We start from the raw sequence: 19,995 nt of genomic DNA, 5'->3' as shown, positions 1-19,995 counted from the left end.
AGGAAATTAAAACGTGGTAAAAGTTTTACTTTCCCCACTATTAGGGTACAACGAAAGCTCCCCCTGCTAGCAACACTGTTGAATTTCAGTTCAGTCGATATTTTCAGCAGTCGGGAATGCAAGACTCCCATGCTACTTTCCACTGCGTAGCTTTCATTTTTTATATTTAGTTATATGTTAACTAATATTGGTACATTTATGGACAAGTACAGTGCTAAGTTGTGCAAAGTTTTAATCATTCAGTTATAATCGTGTACAGTTTAGTAAACGTAAAATGTTATTGATTGATATTTCGTGATACGAATCTAAAGCTCAGGTGAGTATAACGAGGCCACACACTGAACGTGCTTTTTGATTGGCCTAAAAATAACCCGACTATAATCTTGGGAATAATTTATTATATTAATTCAGTGTAGGTAATTATATTTTCTTGTGTTCTCTTTTTCGTCCGTCCGATTTCTGTAATGCGGCGTTTTAGGCCTTTTTAAATTTACATATGTACATTCTTATTGCAAATTGATAAATAGGTACATTGAAATATCTATTACAACAAATACAATAGATAATATTATATTTCAGATATTGACATTTAAATAAAAACTTATTTTTGTTTGGATTTCGATCCGGTTCGAAGGACCAACAGTATAGTTCAGTTTTTTTTATAAATTAGACTGATATTTATGTAATAAATGTGTGAGATCGTAGAACAAAGTAATATTTGATAAACTTTCAGAAGGGAAAAGTCAGGAGAACCACGTGCGAGTGTACCTACGAGCGGGTATACCTACGCACACACACATAGCGTAGAAGGATTAAAATATATGGGTAGATGGGTACCTACATAAAAATATGTGGATAGTTAATACCTATATATTATTTCGTAAATTGTATTGCACGGTGACCTTTTATCACAGAGCTTTGGACTTGCCTAGTAGAAGATGTATTTAAAACAATTAAACTACGACCACGATAAGTTTACCGACTTTTTTAACCACGTCCATCGGTGGCAAGCATACGGCCCGCCTGATGATAAGCGTTCATCGTAGCCTATGGACGCTTGCAACTCCAAGGGTGTTATGCGCGGTGCCGACTCTATACTGTAGGTAATAGCCATTATAGCCCCTCTAGAAACTCATTCCATTCATTGGAACTTGTCAGCTAAAATGTGCCGAGCATTACTGCCTATATGCAGGCCATAAATGTTAAAAAAAAAAAAAAAAAAAAAAACTGCCTATATGTAAAACTTGGCGGGTGACTTATGGCGATCCGACCTTCAAGAAAATAGCATGCAATTTTTTCTTTTCACCGATCAATCGAATTATTTCCGAACCGATCAAATCAGGTGAATTTAACGCAAAAATGAAATTGGCTCGCCGATCTCACTTGGTTCAATTTTAAGATTTTGACCCATCAAATAGAGATGCGGACGCAAGAATACCAATTGGACGCTAGTAAGGTATGCGCATTTGGGGTAGAATTCGAAAGTCGGTCGCGCTTGAATTTGACCATAAATTTCAAATTAAATTGTGTAGGTACCTCCGTGCGGACGCTACATGAGATTGTCATCAGTTTTTTTTCCTGATCAAATCGATCGATTTCATCTTCCCGTCTGGATGTCCCGTCCCTTTAGACGGCAAAATGCGGCAAAGTATCTAGTCGTATTGCGATATATTGTATGGTCTGTAGAGGCCTAAAGGTAGCGACGTCGCTATTTTTGTTATGAATCGCTGTTTGTTACCCGATGTATAAAGTAAACATTGACTAATCTCGTAATCCGCATCCAGAATTAGAAATAGTAAACAGTCGCGGGCGAGTATTTCATGAATTTGCCGCATTATCGATGAAACTTAACGCAAAGAGCATATAATAAGATAGAGCGCTACTGTCATAGTAAATTTTGTAACCACTGTAAATTCACTGCCATCTATCGACATACTTTAAAACTAAAAATGAAGATTTATAAAAATACGTTAAAATGTATTTAAATATAGATAAATGATTTTTTTATTTGCATTAATTAATTTTATATGATTTTTACCCAATGTTGTTTCACTGATATGCGTTAAAATTATAAATAACAAACGAAACCGTCAAAGCCCTCTATACGAGAGTAGGCCAAAACTAGTGGCGCCATCTGATCGAAAATCAAATTTTCGTGATTTTCGAGGCACGTTTTTTTCTTAGACTGTATCCATCTATTACGGAGTTATATCTATCTTTACCTAACGTATTATAACTGGGTTCAATTCAAACCTTCGGTTGTGCTGTACAAAGCAAAAAATAGTTCTCGGAAAAAAGGTGACCAAAAATTCGGTCACTATCACGGAGTATATCACTAGATATTTATTTATATATATAGTTTATAGTATTTAATATTATATTCATAATTACTTTAGGTCTACATTTTAATTACTTCTTTAGGTTAACTGGAAGAGATCCCTCTTAAGGAAAAGTTCATCTTTGTACTACTTTTATCTGATGTAACCATGATCCCTTTCTTTTTCGTACAATAAAGTGTTTACTTACTTATTAGTTTATTTATTCGTGGTCACTATCACTATCCAATTACTTACTAGTTTATTAATTCGTGGTCACTATTACTATCCATCATACCCAGAAAAGATAAAGCCAAAAAAAGTGGTTAATAATTATTTGGCAGGCAGGCTTTGCCCAAGTTGTTGTTTAACCTTTCGTTCTTTTTATTCCCCAGCTAGCGAAAGACTCCAAAATTTGAACCACGAGCGTAACGAGTGCTTCGAAAAGTGTATTCTTGAGCGTTGCGAGGTTTCCAGGCACGAGGGGTTATACAAAAGTTTGTTACCGAGTGAAACACAACATTTAGTTCCGTTTGAGATGCTTTTATGGAATCTTTTGTTTTGTAGCACTTTACATCGCGTCAGTAATAAACATGATGGGTTTTAAACGAATATGATTGACGGATGATTTCACTCCGAGTGCTCATAAACTTTATGAAGTTATTAGCTCTGCCTTTAAATAGCGAGCACTAAAATAATAAAATTCTAGGAATTAATGAATTCACTGCAATTAATTAGAATATTATCGAACTATAGACGTCAGACGTCGCTGATTTACCCATAGAGAAATAAGTAAGAATAGAGTGCTAACTCCATACATCAGTTTTCTTAATTTCTTTTTTCGTCAGTCGCGAATGCCGCGATACCTACTAGTGACATATCAAGTAGCGGTATCTACTGATACTTGACGCAAAGAGGATATAATAGGATAGAGCGGTAATGTCATAGTAAATTTTGTAACCACAGTAAATTCACTGCCATCTATCGACACTATAAAACTAAAAATGAAGATTTATAAAAATACGATAAAATTTATTTATATATGGATAAATGTTTTATTTTTATTTGAATTAATTATTTTTATGATTTTGACCCATGTTCTTTCATATATATGCGTTAAAATTGTTAAATGACAAACGAAACCGTCAACGCCCTTTATACGAGAGTAGGCCAAAGGTACTGGCGCCATCTGATCGAGAGTAAAATTTTCGTGATTTTCGAGGCACGTTTTTTCCTTAAACTGTATCCATCTATTACGGAGTTTGGTATCCATCTTTGCTTGACGCTAGGTGTCGACTACGAAATAACCCGCGTTTTGGTAAGAAATGTCTTTAGTATGGAGCAAAGAGGATATAATAGGATAGAGCGGTACTGTCATAGTAAATTTTGTAACCACTGTAAATTCACTGCCATCTATCGACATACTGTATAACTAAAAATGAAGTTTTATAAAAATACGTTAAATTAAAATGTATTTAAATATGGATAAATGTTTTTTTTATTTGCATTAATTATTTTTATATGATTTTGACCCATGTCCTTTCACTGGTATGCGTTAAAATTATAAATAACAAACGAAACCGTCAACTCCCTCTATACGAGAGTAGGCCAAAGCTAGTGGCGCCATCTGTTCGAGAATCAAAATTTCGTAATTTTCGAGGCACGTTTACTCCTTAGACTGTATCCATCTATAACGGTGTTATATCTATCTTTGGTATGGAGTTAGCACTCTAACATTTCTAGAAAACGATTGTCACTGGACGAGGCCCCCTGATAACTTACCATACTTAGTGGGATTACTTACCAGATCTTGTTATTGTTACAGCGGTAACATGAAGCTGCCGGGGCCCAGCTGCGTGGTGTGCCTCGCCGCGCTTCTTAGTTACATATCAGTCGGTAAGTCCATGCATAGAGTAACTTATACTAGAGCGGTACTGTCATAGTAAATTTTGTAACCCAAGTAAATTCACTGCCATCTGTCGACACACTTTAAAACTAAAAATAAATATTTATAAAAATACGATAAAATGTATTTAAATATGGATAAATGATTTTTTTATTTGCATTAATTATTTTTATATGATTTTGACCCATGTTCTTTCACTGGTATGCGTTAAAATTATAAATAACAAACGAAACAGTCAACGCCCTCTATACGAGTGTAGGCCAAAACTAGTGGCGCCATCTGATCGAGAATCAAATTTTCGTGATTTTCGAAGCACGTTTTTTATATCTATCTTTGGTCCATGTATTGGCTAAATATACCTAATCTTATACCTTGAAACGAGCAATTCTTCTATAGGGACCGTGCGCGTTGGAGGGTCTGCCATCTTGTGGCCTGAATCGGAACCAAAAACATGTACATTGACACTTCACGCCAAAGCAAGTGCTGCCATCTTGCGGGCTACTTTGGAAGCATAAACTACACATTTACGCCTCGTGCCAAAAATCTGACGTCTCCTGTGCTGCCCCCTACAGTTTATGCACGGCTAACGATTTCTATGAAATTTGCTATATGGGGGTTTTTGGGGGCGGAAAGTCGGTCTAGCTAGGTGTTATCTCTGGGAAAACGCGCATTTTTGAGTTTTTATATTTTTTCTGAGCAAAGCTCAGTCTTTCAGATATTTACTTATCTATAGACATAGGACTCGAGGACATAGGAGGAAAATCTAAATTTCGTTATTTGCTTAATCGCTTTTGCATTTTCGAGCGATAGAGAGGCAGATAAGAAAATTTAGATTTTCTGATGTTGGCGGCCCTCAGGATCCCTTTCGACCGCGGCAAGCTGACAAATTCTGCCATCTATCGCGCTTAATCGGTAAACTAGACCGAAGAACCCACCGGGCTAGAAATCATTTTAGGGATCTCAAATGATGTGCAGTATGGAGGCGCAGGGCTTTGCGTTGAAGTCATGAATCTAGTATAACTGGATCGGTCATGAGGGGTGGGGGTAAATGACCGAACGGGATAGTCTTATGTATCTTTCAGTAGGAGTAGCAGAGAAAGCGCTGTTATTGTTTGTCCTTGTCATAGTTTCACTTTTCCACCGCTGCCACAACCGAGGTTGTGGCAAACAAATAAGTACGTGACATGTCATGTTTGTTCGTTGCTTGTTTAATTATCGTTGTTTTGTATGAAATTGTGCTTTCTCTTATGAAATATAGTGATGGTTAGCGTTTTGAATGGTTGAACTTTGATAAAATACTGGTGAATTGTTCTGTAATCGGCTGTAATAGCCGCTCTGAGCAAAAATATGAGATCATAACCTTTCACACGTAAGTACGGTATTTTACACCTTGCTCTAACGCAATATGTGAGAATAACATCGTAAAATTACGTAACACTCAAAGCAATGTAGAATCAAACGATTTCAATAAAAATATCACAATTATTTACGCAAATTAACAAAACATTATTTGTAAAATTATCCGCCCAAATTACGTAGGTAGGTAGGAGTCTGAGGTCAGCCATTTTTAAACTTCTTCTTAATTTAGCTGCATAACAATCATGTTAGGGATACCAGATGAAAATATCATAATTTTATGGGTAATTTTGACCTCGAAGTTTTTTTGTACTTCTAATTCCAAAAAATAAATAAACAAATGTTGTGAAGATTAAATGTGGTGTACATTAATTGGTGTGATTGCGATTTGTGATTTCTTTAAATTTTTATTTTACGTTTTATTTACTAAACATGTTTAGTTTTGTACCACCTGCGCGAATTATAGGAGGTATATCATTGTTTATACGCCTAAAAAGAACGGCCCATTGACATTTTATTTAACAATTTTTGAATACCGTCAAACAAGCTAACTTTGCCTCCAGGGTAATCGCCCCAACGTGATATCAAATATTGGGGTAATTTTTACCAATATGGTATCCCCACGTTTATGACGTCATCTATGTCTATCCCTTACGGGCGCACGCGTATAGCTGGTCTATGTAATGCTAGGTCTATGGTTGAAGTGCAGCGAAGGATTGTGGAGATTATGTCGTCGGAAATAAAATCGTATTTCTGCTTAACAAATATGTAGTTTTAATTTACCATAAATCACACTACATTTCGTTCTTGTCAACGATTGATTAAAATAGATTAGAAATTGTCACATATTATAATAAGTACTTTTAAAATTGGGAAAGACTTATGCAGAGCTACATATCGAAAGAAGGGCAAAAAAAGATAAACCGGATACAGTCATAGAGCGGTAGCATAGAGTAACAAAGTAGGTGTTGCCTGTATATATCAATAGACAATACATGTAAAGGGTATACTACACGATTTCTAACATCAAAGAGCCGCAAATGTTGATAGGTCCAAGTTTACTAATATCACAGACAAGTTATATTGTCTGTGCTAATATTTAAGTGTCTTTTTTTAGATGAATTGAAGAGCTGCAATCGTACCTTAACAAGAATACTGTTAAGAATAAGTGTGTAATACTTATACTTATTTTTAGGGTTCCGTACCCAAAGGGTAAAAACGGAACCCTATTACTAAGACTCCGCTCTCCGTATGTCTGTCTGTCACCAGGCTGTATCTCATGAACCGTGATAGCTGGACAGTTGAAATTTTCACAGATGATGTATTTCTGTTGCCGCTATAACAACAAATACTAAAAAGTACGGAACCCTGGGTGCACGAGTCAGACTCGCACTTGGCCGGTTTTTGTAATACGTATTATCCGTTGTTCCAGCACAAACCATCGACTGCTTCAAATGCGTCTCCATGAACGGCAAGTTCGCGGCGTGCGACGACCCGTTCCACAACAACCATTCTCTCCAGATGTTGGAGTCGCCGTGTATGGGGGGGCGGAAGGGCCGCGATGGATTATTTCCGGCTACTTCCTGTATCAAAATTGCTGGAGTTTTCGGTGAGTTATTTCTCTTTCTGCTAAAAATAGCTGGGGTTTATGGTATGCCCCACTTTTTTCCCGTTCCCCCTCTCTCTTTCTCTCTCCCTATCTCTCTCTCTCTCTCACACACACACACGCACATATACACATCTTTTTCCTTCATATTATATAAAGTCCTCGGCGTGCGACGACCCGTTCCACAACAACCATTCTCTCCAAATGTTGAAGTCACCGTGCATGTATGGGGGGGCAGAAGGGCCGCGATGGATTATTTCCGGCTACTTCCTGTATCAAAATTGCTGGAGTTTTCGGTGAGTTATTTCTCTTTCTGCTAAAAATAGCTGGGGTTTATGGTATGCCCCACTTTTTTCCCGTTCCCCCTCTCTCTTTCTCTCTCCCTATCTCTCTCTCTCTCTCACACACACACACACGCACATATACACATCTTTTTCCTTCATATTATATAAAGTCCTCGGCGTGCGACGACCCGTTCCACAACAACCATTCTCTCCAAATGTTGAAGTCACCGTGCATGTATGGGGGGGCAGAAGGGCCGCGATGGATTATTTCCGGCTACTTCCTGTATCAAAATTGCTGGAGTTTTCGGTGAGTTATTTCTCTTCCTGCTAAAAATAGCTGGGGTATATGGTATGCCCCACTTGTTTCCCGGTCCCCTCTCTCTTTCCCTCCCCCTATCTCTCTCTTTCACACACACATACACTTATCTGTTTCCTTCAAATTATATAAAGTCCTCGGCGTGCGACGACGATGATCCGTTCCATAACAACCATTCTCTTCAAATGTTGGAGTCGCCGTGTATGGGGGGGCGCAAAGACCGTGATGGATTATTTCCGACTACTTCCTGTATCAAAATTGCTGGAGTTTTCGGTGAGTTATTTCTCTTCCTGCTAAAAATAGCTGGGGTTTATGGTATGCCCCACTTTTTTCCCGTTCCCCTCTCTCATTCCCTCCCCCTATCTCTCTCTTTCACACACACATACACTTATCTGTTTCCTTCATATGATATAAAGTCCTCGGCGTGCGACGACCCGTTCCATAACAACCATTCTCTCCAAATGTTGGAGTCGCCGTGTATGGGGGGGGCGGAAAGGCCGTGATGGATTATTTCCGGCTACTTCCTGTATCAAAATTGCTGGAGTTTTCGGTGAGTTATTTCTCTTTCTGCTAAAAATAGCTGGGATTTATGGTATGCCCCACTTTTTTCCCGTTCCCCCTCTCTCTTTCTCTCTCCCTATCTCTCTCTCTCTCTCTCACACACACACACGCACATATACACATCTTTTTCCTTCATATTATATAAAGTCCTCGGCGTGCGACGACCCGTTCCACAACAACCATTCTCTCCAAATGTTGAAGTCACCGTGCATGTATGGGGGGGCAGAAGGGCCGCGATGGATTATTTCCGGCTACTTCCTGTATCAAAATTGCTGGAGTTTTCGGTGAGTTATTTCTCTTCCTGCTAAAAATAGCTGGGGTATATGGTATGCCCCACTTGTTTCCCGGTCCCCTCTCTCTTTCCCTCCCCCTATCTCTCTCTTTCACACACACATACACTTATCTGTTTCCTTCAAATTATATAAAGTCCTCGGCGTGCGACGACGATGATCCGTTCCATAACAACCATTCTCTTCAAATGTTGGAGTCGCCGTGTATGGGGGGGCGCAAAGACCGTGATGGATTATTTCCGACTACTTCCTGTATCAAAATTGCTGGAGTTTTCGGTGAGTTATTTCTCTTCCTGCTAAAAATAGCTGGGGTTTATGGTATGCCCCACTTTTTTCCCGTTCCCCTCTCTCATTCCCTCCCCCTATCTCTCTCTTTCACACACACATACACTTATCTGTTTCCTTCATATGATATAAAGTCCTCGGCGTGCGACGACCCGTTCCATAACAACCATTCTCTCCAAATGTTGGAGTCGCCGTGTATGGGGGGGGGCGGAAAGGCCGTGATGGATTATTTCCGGCTACTTCCTGTATCAAAATTGCTGGAGTTTTCGGTGAGTTATTTCTCTTCCTGCTAAAAATAGCTGGGGTATATGGTATGCCCCACTTGTTTCCCGGTCCCCTCTCTCTTTCCCTCCCCCTATCTCTCTCTTTCACACACACATACACTTATCTGTTTCCTTCAAATTATATAAAGTCCTCGGCGTGCGACGACGATGATCCGTTCCATAACAACCATTCTCTTCAAATGTTGGAGTCGCCGTGTATGGGGGGGCGCAAAGACCGTGATGGATTATTTCCGACTACTTCCTGTATCAAAATTGCTGGAGTTTTCGGTGAGTTATTTCTCTTCCTGCTAAAAATAGCTGGGGTTTATGGTATGCCCCACTTTTTTCCCGTTCCCCTCTCTCATTCCCTCCCCCTATCTCTCTCTTTCACACACACATACACTTATCTGTTTCCTTCATATGATATAAAGTCCTCGGCGTGCGACGACCCGTTCCATAACAACCATTCTCTCCAAATGTTGGAGTCGCCGTGTATGGGGGGGGCGGAAAGGCCGTGATGGATTATTTCCGGCTACTTCCTGTATCAAAATTGCTGGAGTTTTCGGTGAGTTATTTCTCTTCCTGCTAAAAATAGCTGGGGTATATGGTATGCCCCACTTGTTTCCCGGTCCCCTCTCTCTTTCCCTCCCCCTATCTCTCTCTTTCACACACACATACACTTATCTGTTTCCTTCAAATTATATAAAGTCCTCGGCGTGCGACGACGATGATCCGTTCCATAACAACCATTCTCTTCAAATGTTGGAGTCGCCGTGTATGGGGGGGCGCAAAGACCGTGATGGATTATTTCCGACTACTTCCTGTATCAAAATTGCTGGAGTTTTCGGTGAGTTATTTCTCTTCCTGCTAAAAATAGCTGGGGTTTATGGTATGCCCCACTTTTTTCCCGTTCCCCTCTCTCATTCCCTCCCCCTATCTCTCTCTTTCACACACACATACACTTATCTGTTTCCTTCATATGATATAAAGTCCTCGGCGTGCGACGACCCGTTCCATAACAACCATTCTCTCCAAATGTTGGAGTCGCCGTGTATGGGGGGGGCGGAAAGGCCGTGATGGATTATTTCCGGCTACTTCCTGTATCAAAATTGCTGGAGTTTTCGGTGAGTTATTTCTCTTTCTGCTAAAAATAGCTGGGGTTTATGGTATGCCCCACTTTTTTCCCGTTCCCCTCTCTCATTCCCTCCCCCTATCTCTCTCTTTCACACACACATACACTTATCTGTTTCCTTCATATGATATAAAGTCCTCGGCGTGCGACGACCCGTTCCATAACAACCATTCTCTCCAAATGTTGGAGTCGCCGTGTATGGGGGGGCGGAAAGGCCGTGATGGATTATTTCCGGCTACTTCCTGTATCAAAATTGCTGGAGTTTTCGGTGAGTTATTTCTCTTTCTGCTAAAAATAGCTGGGATTTATGGTATGCCCCACTTTTTTCCCGTTCTCCTCTCTATTTCTCTCTCCCCCTATCTCTCTCTCACACACACACACACACACACACACACACATACACACGCACATATACACATCTGTTTCCTTCATATGATATAAAGTCCTCGGCGTGCGACGACGCGTTCCACAACAACCATTCTCTACACATGAATGTCGGAGTCGCGCGGAAAGGCCGTGATGTTATTTCCGGCTACTTTCTTTAAAAAAATTGCTGAAGTTTTCGGTAAGTCTCATATCTCTCTTTCTTTCTTTATCTCTCTCTCACACAGTCTCATCCACAACATCCATTCGCAATCGCTGGGGTATTCGGTATGTACCTCTATCACTTATTTATCTTTCTCTCTCTCTGTGTCAGACAGACACCTGAATCCAAAGACCTCGGGTGCGACGACCAACTCCAATCAAATGACGCTCCCTCCCAAAAAAAAACAGATGCACCTTAGGCCCTATTCGCACGAGAGCCTAAAAAGCGTTGCGTGTGGGACGCACCCATAAGTATGAGCGAAAAAGCGATATCTCTTTCTCGCTCTTACTTATAGATGCATCACACACGCAACGCTTTTTAAGCTCTCGTGCGAATAGGGCTTTATTACTACACTGCTTTATTGCAATACATCTCTTTTCTCACTTATTTCGTGAAACGGTAAATTCGTGGCTTTGCAGTTAAATAAGAATTCAAACAATGAATCGACAAAAAAAAAACCATATAATTATTAAGCTTACAAAATTTCACGAGAAATTTCAAAATGCGACCTGTAAAGAACTATATGGAAATACGAAAGCATTTGTCTAAACGGAGACGCTTCGCTCGTGCTTCGCGACTCCATGTCTGTGAATGCTGGTGTCCCCCAAGGCTGTGTGCTATCACCCACGCTATTCCTTCTGCATATCAATGACATGCTGCAAATCAGCGGAATTCATTGTTATGCTGATGATAGTACGGGTGATGCCTCTTACACCGGCCGCACCAATATCTCTCGGGAAAACGTCATCGAGAGCCGGAACAAACTTGTGTCTGAAATTGAGACTTCCCTAGAAGAAATCTCTGAATGGGGTCGACTAAACTTAGTCCGTTTTAACCCTGCCAAGACACAGGTTTGCGCGTTTACCGCAAAAAAGTTAGAATTTGTCGTATCACCTCGTTTTGAGAGCACTCCCCTGACTGCCGCAGCCAGTATCGGAATCCTCGGCGTCGACATTTCGAGTGAAGTCCAGTTCCGCGGCCATTTAGAGGGTAAGGCCAAATTAGCCTCAAAAAAGCTCGGTGTGCTCAACAGATCGAGACAGTATTTCACGCCGGCCCACCGCCTACAGCTGTATAAAGCGCAGGTTCGCCCACACATGGAATACTGTTCTCATCTATGGGCAGGGGCACCCCAATACCAGCTTCTCCCTCTGGACCGCATCCAGCGAAGAGCGGCTCGAATTGTCGACTGCCAGCGTACTTCGGAACGGCTTGACTCCTTGGCGCTGCGTAGAGATGTGGCCTCGCTCTGCATTTTCTATCGCGTGTATAACGGGGAGTGCTCCGAGGAATTGTTCGGATTAATCCCTGCAGCTTCTTTTCGCCATCGCCCTACGCGAAAACATTACCATCCTCACCACTTAGATGGTTGGCAGTCCTCAACTGTACGTTTCTCTAGAAACTTCCTGCCTCGCACAGCTAAACTGTGGAATGAACTGTCGCCTGCGGTATTTCCGGACCGATATGACCTTCAAACCTTCAAGAAAAGAGCGTATTCCCATCTTAAAGGCCGGCAACGCACTTACAACCCCTCTGGTGTTGCGGGTGTCCATGGGCGGCGGTAATCGCTTTCCATCAGGTGATCCGTCTGCTCGTTTGCCTCCTATTTCATAAAAAAAAAAAAAAAAAAAAAAACACGACCCCAGGTAGCATTTATACATCATTATGACGTCCGTTACGTCATTATGACTTATAAATGACGTCACGTACGTCGCTGACGTCACTTTGCTACCTGCAAAATATGGTTGTGCGGCGCTTCATCGTGAACCTAAAGGTTTGATGTTGGTCTAGCTGTAGCCACGCGCGTCAGTTGGCGTCTTGGGCGGTGAAAGGGTTAAATTCATGTTTATCTGTCTGCAGATGACACGGGCGAGAGCATCACGGTGCGGGGCTGCGGGCTGGACTCGGGGACAGCGACGACGGACACGGAAATCATTCGCATGTCGCACTGCGGCCGCTTCTACTACAACGACAGGTAAAACTTGAGTGAGACACAGACATATTAAATATGAATCTTCAGCTCCATAACGGAGACCTTCAGCAGCCCGAAAACGAGGGCAGTATCTCGCCTGCCGCCACCGTCGGCCGTTGCACAATCAGCAGTATCGTCCAGTAGAATAAGTTACGTCGGATCTACCTACATCTACCTACAATACATGAAATTTGTCTACAATTGCCAAAAATATTTATTATATTTTAATGTTAAACAACTATAAATGTTGTGCGTCAACACTTTTTCTGCTTCGCATATTAGCCGCACCGTGCGTTGGGCGGGGGCAGCGGCTGAGCTAGCGGCGGCTCGGAAGCGGGAAAAGTATGCGGTGTTGACGCACTACCTATTTGTCCCTCTTGCCGTGGAAACCACTGGCTGTTGGTGTGCTGAGGCCAAGACTTTTATTGGGGAAGTGGGCAGACGGTTGCGGGAGAGTGGTCATGACCCTCGCTCCGGGTCGTTCCTTTTGCAAAGGTTGTCCACCGCTGTTCAACGTGGCAACGCGGCGAGCGTGATGGGCTCCTTTGCATCTGGAGGGGCGCGGGGCACATTTTGTGAATAGTTTTTGTGTTTGTTAGGTTCTAGTTTAGGTTAAGATTTTTGTAATGTTTTATTTTGTATGACATGTATGTATCCTTGAAGTAAACAATATTAATTAAGGTAACATTAATATAATAAAATTTGAGTGTCACTAATTTGGAAATAGAATAGAATTTAATTTAATTTTCAAGTTTATTTCTGAAGGTATGATAATATTACGTAAAACGGAAAACTGCTATTAGGATGCTAATTGCTAAGTTATATTGTACGGATGTGCATAATTGTTTTGGAAACGCTCGTATTTGTCATGCTACTTCAGTCAACCTCAGTACTTTTTGTACCGAGACTGACTGAAATAGCAAGACACTTTCGTACATTTCGTGAAAATACGATGAAAAATAATTATGCACTACATCTGTAGCTTCCCTACAAAAATTGTCCGGCCACAGTATAGATGTAATAAAGGGCTATACAAATATGGATTATGCTCTTCCAGATACGTGCACGGCTGCCTGCAGAGCTGCAACGACGCGGACGCATGCAACGGCGCGCCTCGCACTCAACACGTCGCACTTACCCCGCCATTATTGTGTACTATCATCCTTCTCCTTGTACAGAGCTAACAGAGACGGGGCTAAGAGGCCGCAGGTAGCAGTGACGTCAGCGACGTCATAAAGACGCAATAATGACGTCGCTGACGTCATAATGACGTATAAATGCTGTTAGGGGGAGGATTGTTTCTTTTGATTTGTTTCCAGTATCTACTAAGATACGATACTGACGGAAGGATTGTGCAGCACGGATGTATATAGAATAGGAAGAAGCCATTGTAGAAACTTCAAAAGCGGGATAACTTTGTAAATCGCTATCAACTAATATCCACTGAGCACTTCATATTTCGGCAATACTTACATTACTGCAACGCTCACCCAGGCATCTTGATTCCTGTAGCCTTACCACGAGCTTGACACTGACATATACGCTAGTGTGTGCGTAACTTACGCATCTCGCTTGTACTGGCATATAAGTGCGAGCCAGATGTATCTTCTTCTCAGTCGGATACTCTTGTCAGGGCAGTCGTGGTCACTGAGGTCGTTGTACGGCTTTTTTCGTTGTTTCCCGCCATGCTTCTTTATTTATTGCATTCCGCACGCACAGATTTAAAGGTGACCCGGTGAGAGCTTTGACTTGGTCCCAGGTAGCAATGACGTCAGAGACGTCATAATGACATATAAATGCTGTTAGGGGTCGGTCCATCGCATTGAGGACCGCAATCTGGGTCTTGTGCCATCCACTCTGCCCTGGACAACAAGCCTCTCCATGGCATCGTCTTCCTTGCGCGTAACGTGACCGAAGTATCTAAGGATACGAGAGTGAACGATTGCCGAAAGTCGTTGTGTAACCTTGAGTTCCTGCAGAATGGATATACTTATGGAGCTAGACGTTAGCGAATATATGTCATGTCAGTGGCAAGCTCGTGGTAGCCGCAATGTTGCTACAAGAAACTGCTTTCAGTTTAGTAGATATTGCAATTTTCAAAATTACTCCTAATGCTCCTTCCTGTAACTTTTGTTTGCTAATCAAAATTGACCTTTATCTCCGAGCAACATATCTGATTATAGGAGACTAGAGAAAACGGCCCGAAAGGTATAAAGGCCTATTTGATAACGGTACTAAAACTTCCTCAATATAATTTTACTAACTAAATGTAAAGTTGAAAAACAGTCAAAAAATCCTGATCGTAAAGCGTTTGTTACATCTAAACGGTCGCCTGACACATTCCTAGGTAGCAAAGTGACGTCAGCGACGTCATAATGAGGTCTTTATGACGTCACTATGACGTACCGGACGTCATAATGACGTATAAATGCTACCTGGGTTGTAAGGAGGCCGACCGGCTTTTCTACAATGTGCCCAGCGACGCGACCGTGTTGGTGTGATAAACGCTTAACCCAGTCTCTCAGGGCACAATCAGCAGGGAATTTGTCCATTAACCCTTAAATGCATAATGATGTATATATGCATCGTATATTTGATGGTTTTTTTAAATACTATGATTTTTTTCTTTATTTTTCCCTCAATCTATACAACATGACACATCTATTTCAATTTATTAAAAAGTTATACAAAAAATCATGCATTTAAGGGTTAAAATATCTATTAACGTAACAAATTATTAATATTGTTAGTTTAGTCGCATTTTACGCTATACACATCACACCATTATATTATATACAAAACTATATTTGTGACGTTTTCAACCAAAAGGTACCACATTGTCGGTTGTCAATATGGTTGATTTCTAATGGAAGCTATATGGAAATAGCGCCTTACTGACAAGCGACAATAAGTACCCTTTTGGTCGAAAATGGCACATTTATTGGCTTGTAATATTTGAACATAAATTCTTCATTGATGTGACCTCGAAACAACTGAGTTAAGACAGACATCACTTTGATTTTGAGGTAATAATGTTAACCTTAAGGATAACTGAAAATGATGAAAGCATGACCTTTATAAAGTACCTATTTATACAAATACTGCTTCAATTTTAATAAATTTGATAAGTTAATATCTCTTACAAAACTCGACTTGATCTTAATAAATGATAAATGTGTACAAATATTTCAAGCCACACTTAACATGTAGGTCCTTCACGCGTAAATAGATAATGTACGTAGATTTTATAATATATGTTAAATTAAGTTGCAAACATCCTACTATTGCTATAAGATTGTATGTCCAAGCGTCGGGTTGTCTATATCTCGTGGGCGACATACTGTTGCGGCGCCCCTGTAATAAGCCTGCTGGTCGTAAAAAAACTTTCATATCTCACTTTACACTAAAAGATGATAATTGTCTCTTAATCCCACTACGGTTTAAGTATGATAAAAGTTTGAAATCAAATTTCACTCTTTTTTTAAAACGATAGACTTGACGCGTGGACCCTATCAAAGAGTTACTATTTCAAGTTTCTTTCCCTTGGCTGTGATAAGTTTTCTACCATATACAATATGCTTCTTAATGGCTGCGTTCATAGATAGTACTTTCAATTTTAAATTGTAATAGTCAGACCATGAATCTAGGCTGTTACGGCAAAACAGCGTACCTTATTAGTCTTATTACATATTTTCTATACACTGTTTTTCCGTAACAGGGCAGGAATATGTTGAGCATCAAAACTTGGTAGTTTTAAAATTAAGAAATCTAATGACGTATACAATTCTGTTCAAATACCTATTTGAAAAATTACTAAAAAGCTCAACATTCTTATTGGACGATTTGTTTCGTAGAAAATAGTGAGTTCGAAATAGATTTTATACATTACTAAATAAATCTAGGTCAGTGTAAAAGAATTTCAATATTTTCTACGAATTAATCTTTTCTGACATGCGATTTACATTATAACTTGGAATTGACAATTTGATTGACAGCTATTAATAATTAGTTAATAGTCATTTTGTATTTGTCGGTATATGAGATGCATTATCATTATAAAAGCTAGAATCATATATTGTGTGACAAAACGGTTAACTTCAAAGATTTTTAGCATTATTACAGTTCCAGCCAGACATGAATGAGCGGCCTAGGTGCTCACAAATATCTGAACACGCCTTTATTTCCAAGGCGTTAGAGTTCATACTGAGTTGTTTTTTAACACCTTGCTCGCTCCCATATGTCTGTAAAAAAGTGTTAACACGGCGTCAACTGTATTCGAACCAACATCACTCGAGAACAAATTGAGGCTACTTTGACTTTGAGGTAAGTCATTGAGTTTAAAGTTGAGGTAATATTCTAATTTAAACTCAGAATTATAATTTAAGTAGTAAGTGTTGCACCGTTATACTAATTGTAAAATAAGCTTTATAAAGTGAGTACGCAACTTTTGCCTAATATTGTGAATTTTTATAGACATGTATGGATTTATTTTATACCGATTGTCGATACTGCCCATGATTTCGAGCAATAAAATAGATATAAACAATGTGTTTAATGTTCTTGACCTGCCCCATTACACCCGGTCTTATACCACAGGGCGGACACGCTGCCGTGGTGGAATGTTATCGATCCCAGTGCGCCCTCACGAACGGCCAAGAAGGTGAAACGCCGGAGTGGGTTAGTGGGTAGAGCCAATTCTCCCTCCCTCTCGCCAAGAGAGGGAAAAGGAGCGGCGAGTCCCACACACCGTGCGTAAGTGCATTCCCACTCCGACAAAAAAAAAAAGGGCGGCCACGCTATACATCAAAAATCACTTGCGTTACTATGTGTGATCGGTACGTCTGTACACGCGGCATGCGTAGCGGTCGGCAAACGGCCGTCAACAGTCGTCAATCTGGTGTCGCGGGGCGAGGTAATTCGAATTGGAGCGGGGCGGTGCGTGGCCGTTCTGCATGATAATACTATTACCAAAGATAGATATAACTCCGTAATAGATAGATACAGTCTAAGGAAAAAACGTGCCTCGAAAATCACGAAAATTTGATTTTCGATCAGAGGGCGCCACTAGTTTTGGCCTACTCTCGTATAGAGGGCGCTGACGGTTTCGTTTGTTATTTATAATTTTAACGCACATCAGTGAAAGAACATGGGTCAAAATCATTTTACTATGACAGTACCGCTCTATCTTATTATATCCTCTTTGCTATTACTTATTCTGTGCTCATACGTTCGTGAAGGTTTAGGATAGGGTTATGTGTTAAGAGAAAATGGCGAAAATTTTAATAAATAATACATGATATTTCGGTATGGCATCTTTATAAACTCATTAATTTAGTTATAGTAATTTTTGACATTGTTTTAAATACCTGTTAGTATGCAAATATAATAGATATTGACTAGAAAAAGAGAAAAATAAATTAATAATAAAACAAACTAACTAGGTAATATACTACCAAATATGAAAAATAACCCATGCCTGTGATGCGCGGCGCGTCATAGGGGGTCATCGATTAATTACATCACACACTTGGGGGGGGGGGGGGGGGTTCACGAAAATGTGGCGTGTTGTGACCACTTTGCGATGCCACTAACTTATTTAAATTATTTTATTCGCTGTAGAGTTAAATAAGTTTCTGGAACGTCACGTGACGTACGTCACAACTGTCATACGCACTTTTCGTTCGCTCCGTGATATTTATTGAAAAACCAAATAATAAGTAGTTTTTTTAAACTCAATTCAATATAAACACTAGCCCTAGTGTCAGTGCTTACTAAAATAAACAATTGTATGGTGTGCAAATGTTGTAACAGCAAGAAATCACAGTTTTAAAATCGGTGTTAAGTGAACCAACTTTAACTTTTTAACATCATTTGTGCGGGTCAACTGACCGCTGACAGCGAATCAGCTGTTAGTATCTGCGCCGTCGCATTGTAGGTGTGTCAGTGATACTTACTGGAAATTGAACTTTATTCCAAGGGCGTGCAGGTCGAACTTACAATGGCAAGCTGCGCAGGATGTTTTACAAAAATAACTGACCGGAGATGTTTGAAGTGCTGCAACTGCCAAAAACTGTACGAGCTTATTTGTGCGAATGTTTCGGAGGACTTTTTTGACGGCATGGGAACGGACCAGAGACACTCCTGGAAGTGTGTGGAGTGCAGAAGTGCGGAGCCCAGGACGGACAACACAAACACGCCCGTACGCGGTAATTCGACACACGGACACGCTAATGTGAATATGTGCAGGGGTGCGCGGAGTCAGGTCGTCATGAGCCCCGTGGAGCCCGAGGGTGACAGTTCGGTCATGGAGGTGTCCTACGGCAACTCCCATAACACAACCCCGCGCGATAACGGGATGGACTCGACCCACGTCACCGACACGCAGCTGCTGGTCACCGAGCTCCGGCTCTTCCGCGAGGAGATGCGCGCGATGAGCCAAGAGATACACGCTCTTCGCACATCCCTGGAGTTCCTTACAGCCAGGATCGATGGCTGCGATGGGCGCATCGACGGGCTTTGTGCCCGTGTCGAGTCGCTTGAGGGCAGGTCTCAGTCGAATGAGGGCGCCGCCAACGCATCACTCGCCGAAACCGTGTCGCAGCTTAGGTTAGAGCTCAGCGACCGCGACCAGGAGTTGTTATTAAATGACATCGAAATATCAAGTGTGCCGGAGAGTCATGGCGAAAATGTGATGCATTTAGTGACAACGCTTGGCCAAAAGTTGGGGGTTGAACTCACCGAACACGACATCGTCGACGCTATGCGTGTGGGGCGCGCGCCCCAGCTTGAGGAAGGTGTTCACGGGCCGGCAGCGCGGCCGCGGCCGCTCGTCGTGCGCCTGGCGCGCCGCGCCGTCAGGGACCGCCTGCTCCAGGCTGCGCGCGTGCGCCGCGGCATCACCACGGAAGGCGCCGGCATCCCTGGGCGTACGTGCAGATTTTATGTCAACGAGCGGTTGACGCCCCAAAACCGACGACTCCTTTACAAGGCGCGGGAGCTGAAACAGCAGTACTCCTGGCGGTATGTCTGGACCCGCGACGGTAAAATCTTCGCACGACAGCAGGCTGGGACGAGTTCGCCCCGATACCGCATACGCACTGAAGTAGACCTGGAGCGTGTTTTT

General features: G+C 41.4%; 1 protein-coding gene across 1 annotated transcript; it reads left to right on the top strand.

Annotated features, from left to right (window-relative positions):
- The first annotated feature begins 114 nt into the window (after nt 1–114).
- Nucleotides 115–14,094, top strand: LOC134752182 (uncharacterized). The gene is made up of 5 exons (XM_063687795.1): nt 115–316; nt 4,141–4,211; nt 7,010–7,186; nt 12,761–12,875; nt 13,930–14,094. Exons 2-5 carry the CDS (start codon nt 4,148–4,150, stop codon nt 14,054–14,056), a joined length of 483 nt encoding a protein of 160 aa, XP_063543865.1. The 5' UTR covers nt 115–316; nt 4,141–4,147; the 3' UTR covers nt 14,057–14,094.
- The last annotated feature ends 5,901 nt before the right edge of the window (nt 14,095–19,995 follow it).

Source organism: Cydia strobilella, chromosome 24 (genome assembly GCF_947568885.1).
Source record: "Cydia strobilella chromosome 24, ilCydStro3.1, whole genome shotgun sequence".
In the NCBI taxonomy this organism is placed as follows: Eukaryota; Metazoa; Arthropoda; class Insecta; order Lepidoptera; family Tortricidae; genus Cydia; species Cydia strobilella.
Note: the sequence above shows the minus strand (reverse complement) of the source record. Positions and strands in the feature narration are given on the sequence as shown.

Bases quoted from the DNA above. Each gene is read 5' to 3' on its own strand.
- LOC134752182 (XM_063687795.1), top strand. From the start codon at position 4,148: ATGAAGCTGCCGGGGCCCAGCTGCGTGGTGTGCCTCGCCGCGCTTCTT. The intron at 7,187-12,760 runs GTGAGTTATTTC...ATCTGTCTGCAG, and splicing joins CAAAATTGCTGGAGTTTTCG to ATGACACGGGCGAGAGCATC. The intron at 12,876-13,929 runs GTAAAACTTGAG...ATGCTCTTCCAG, and splicing joins CGCTTCTACTACAACGACAG to ATACGTGCACGGCTGCCTGC.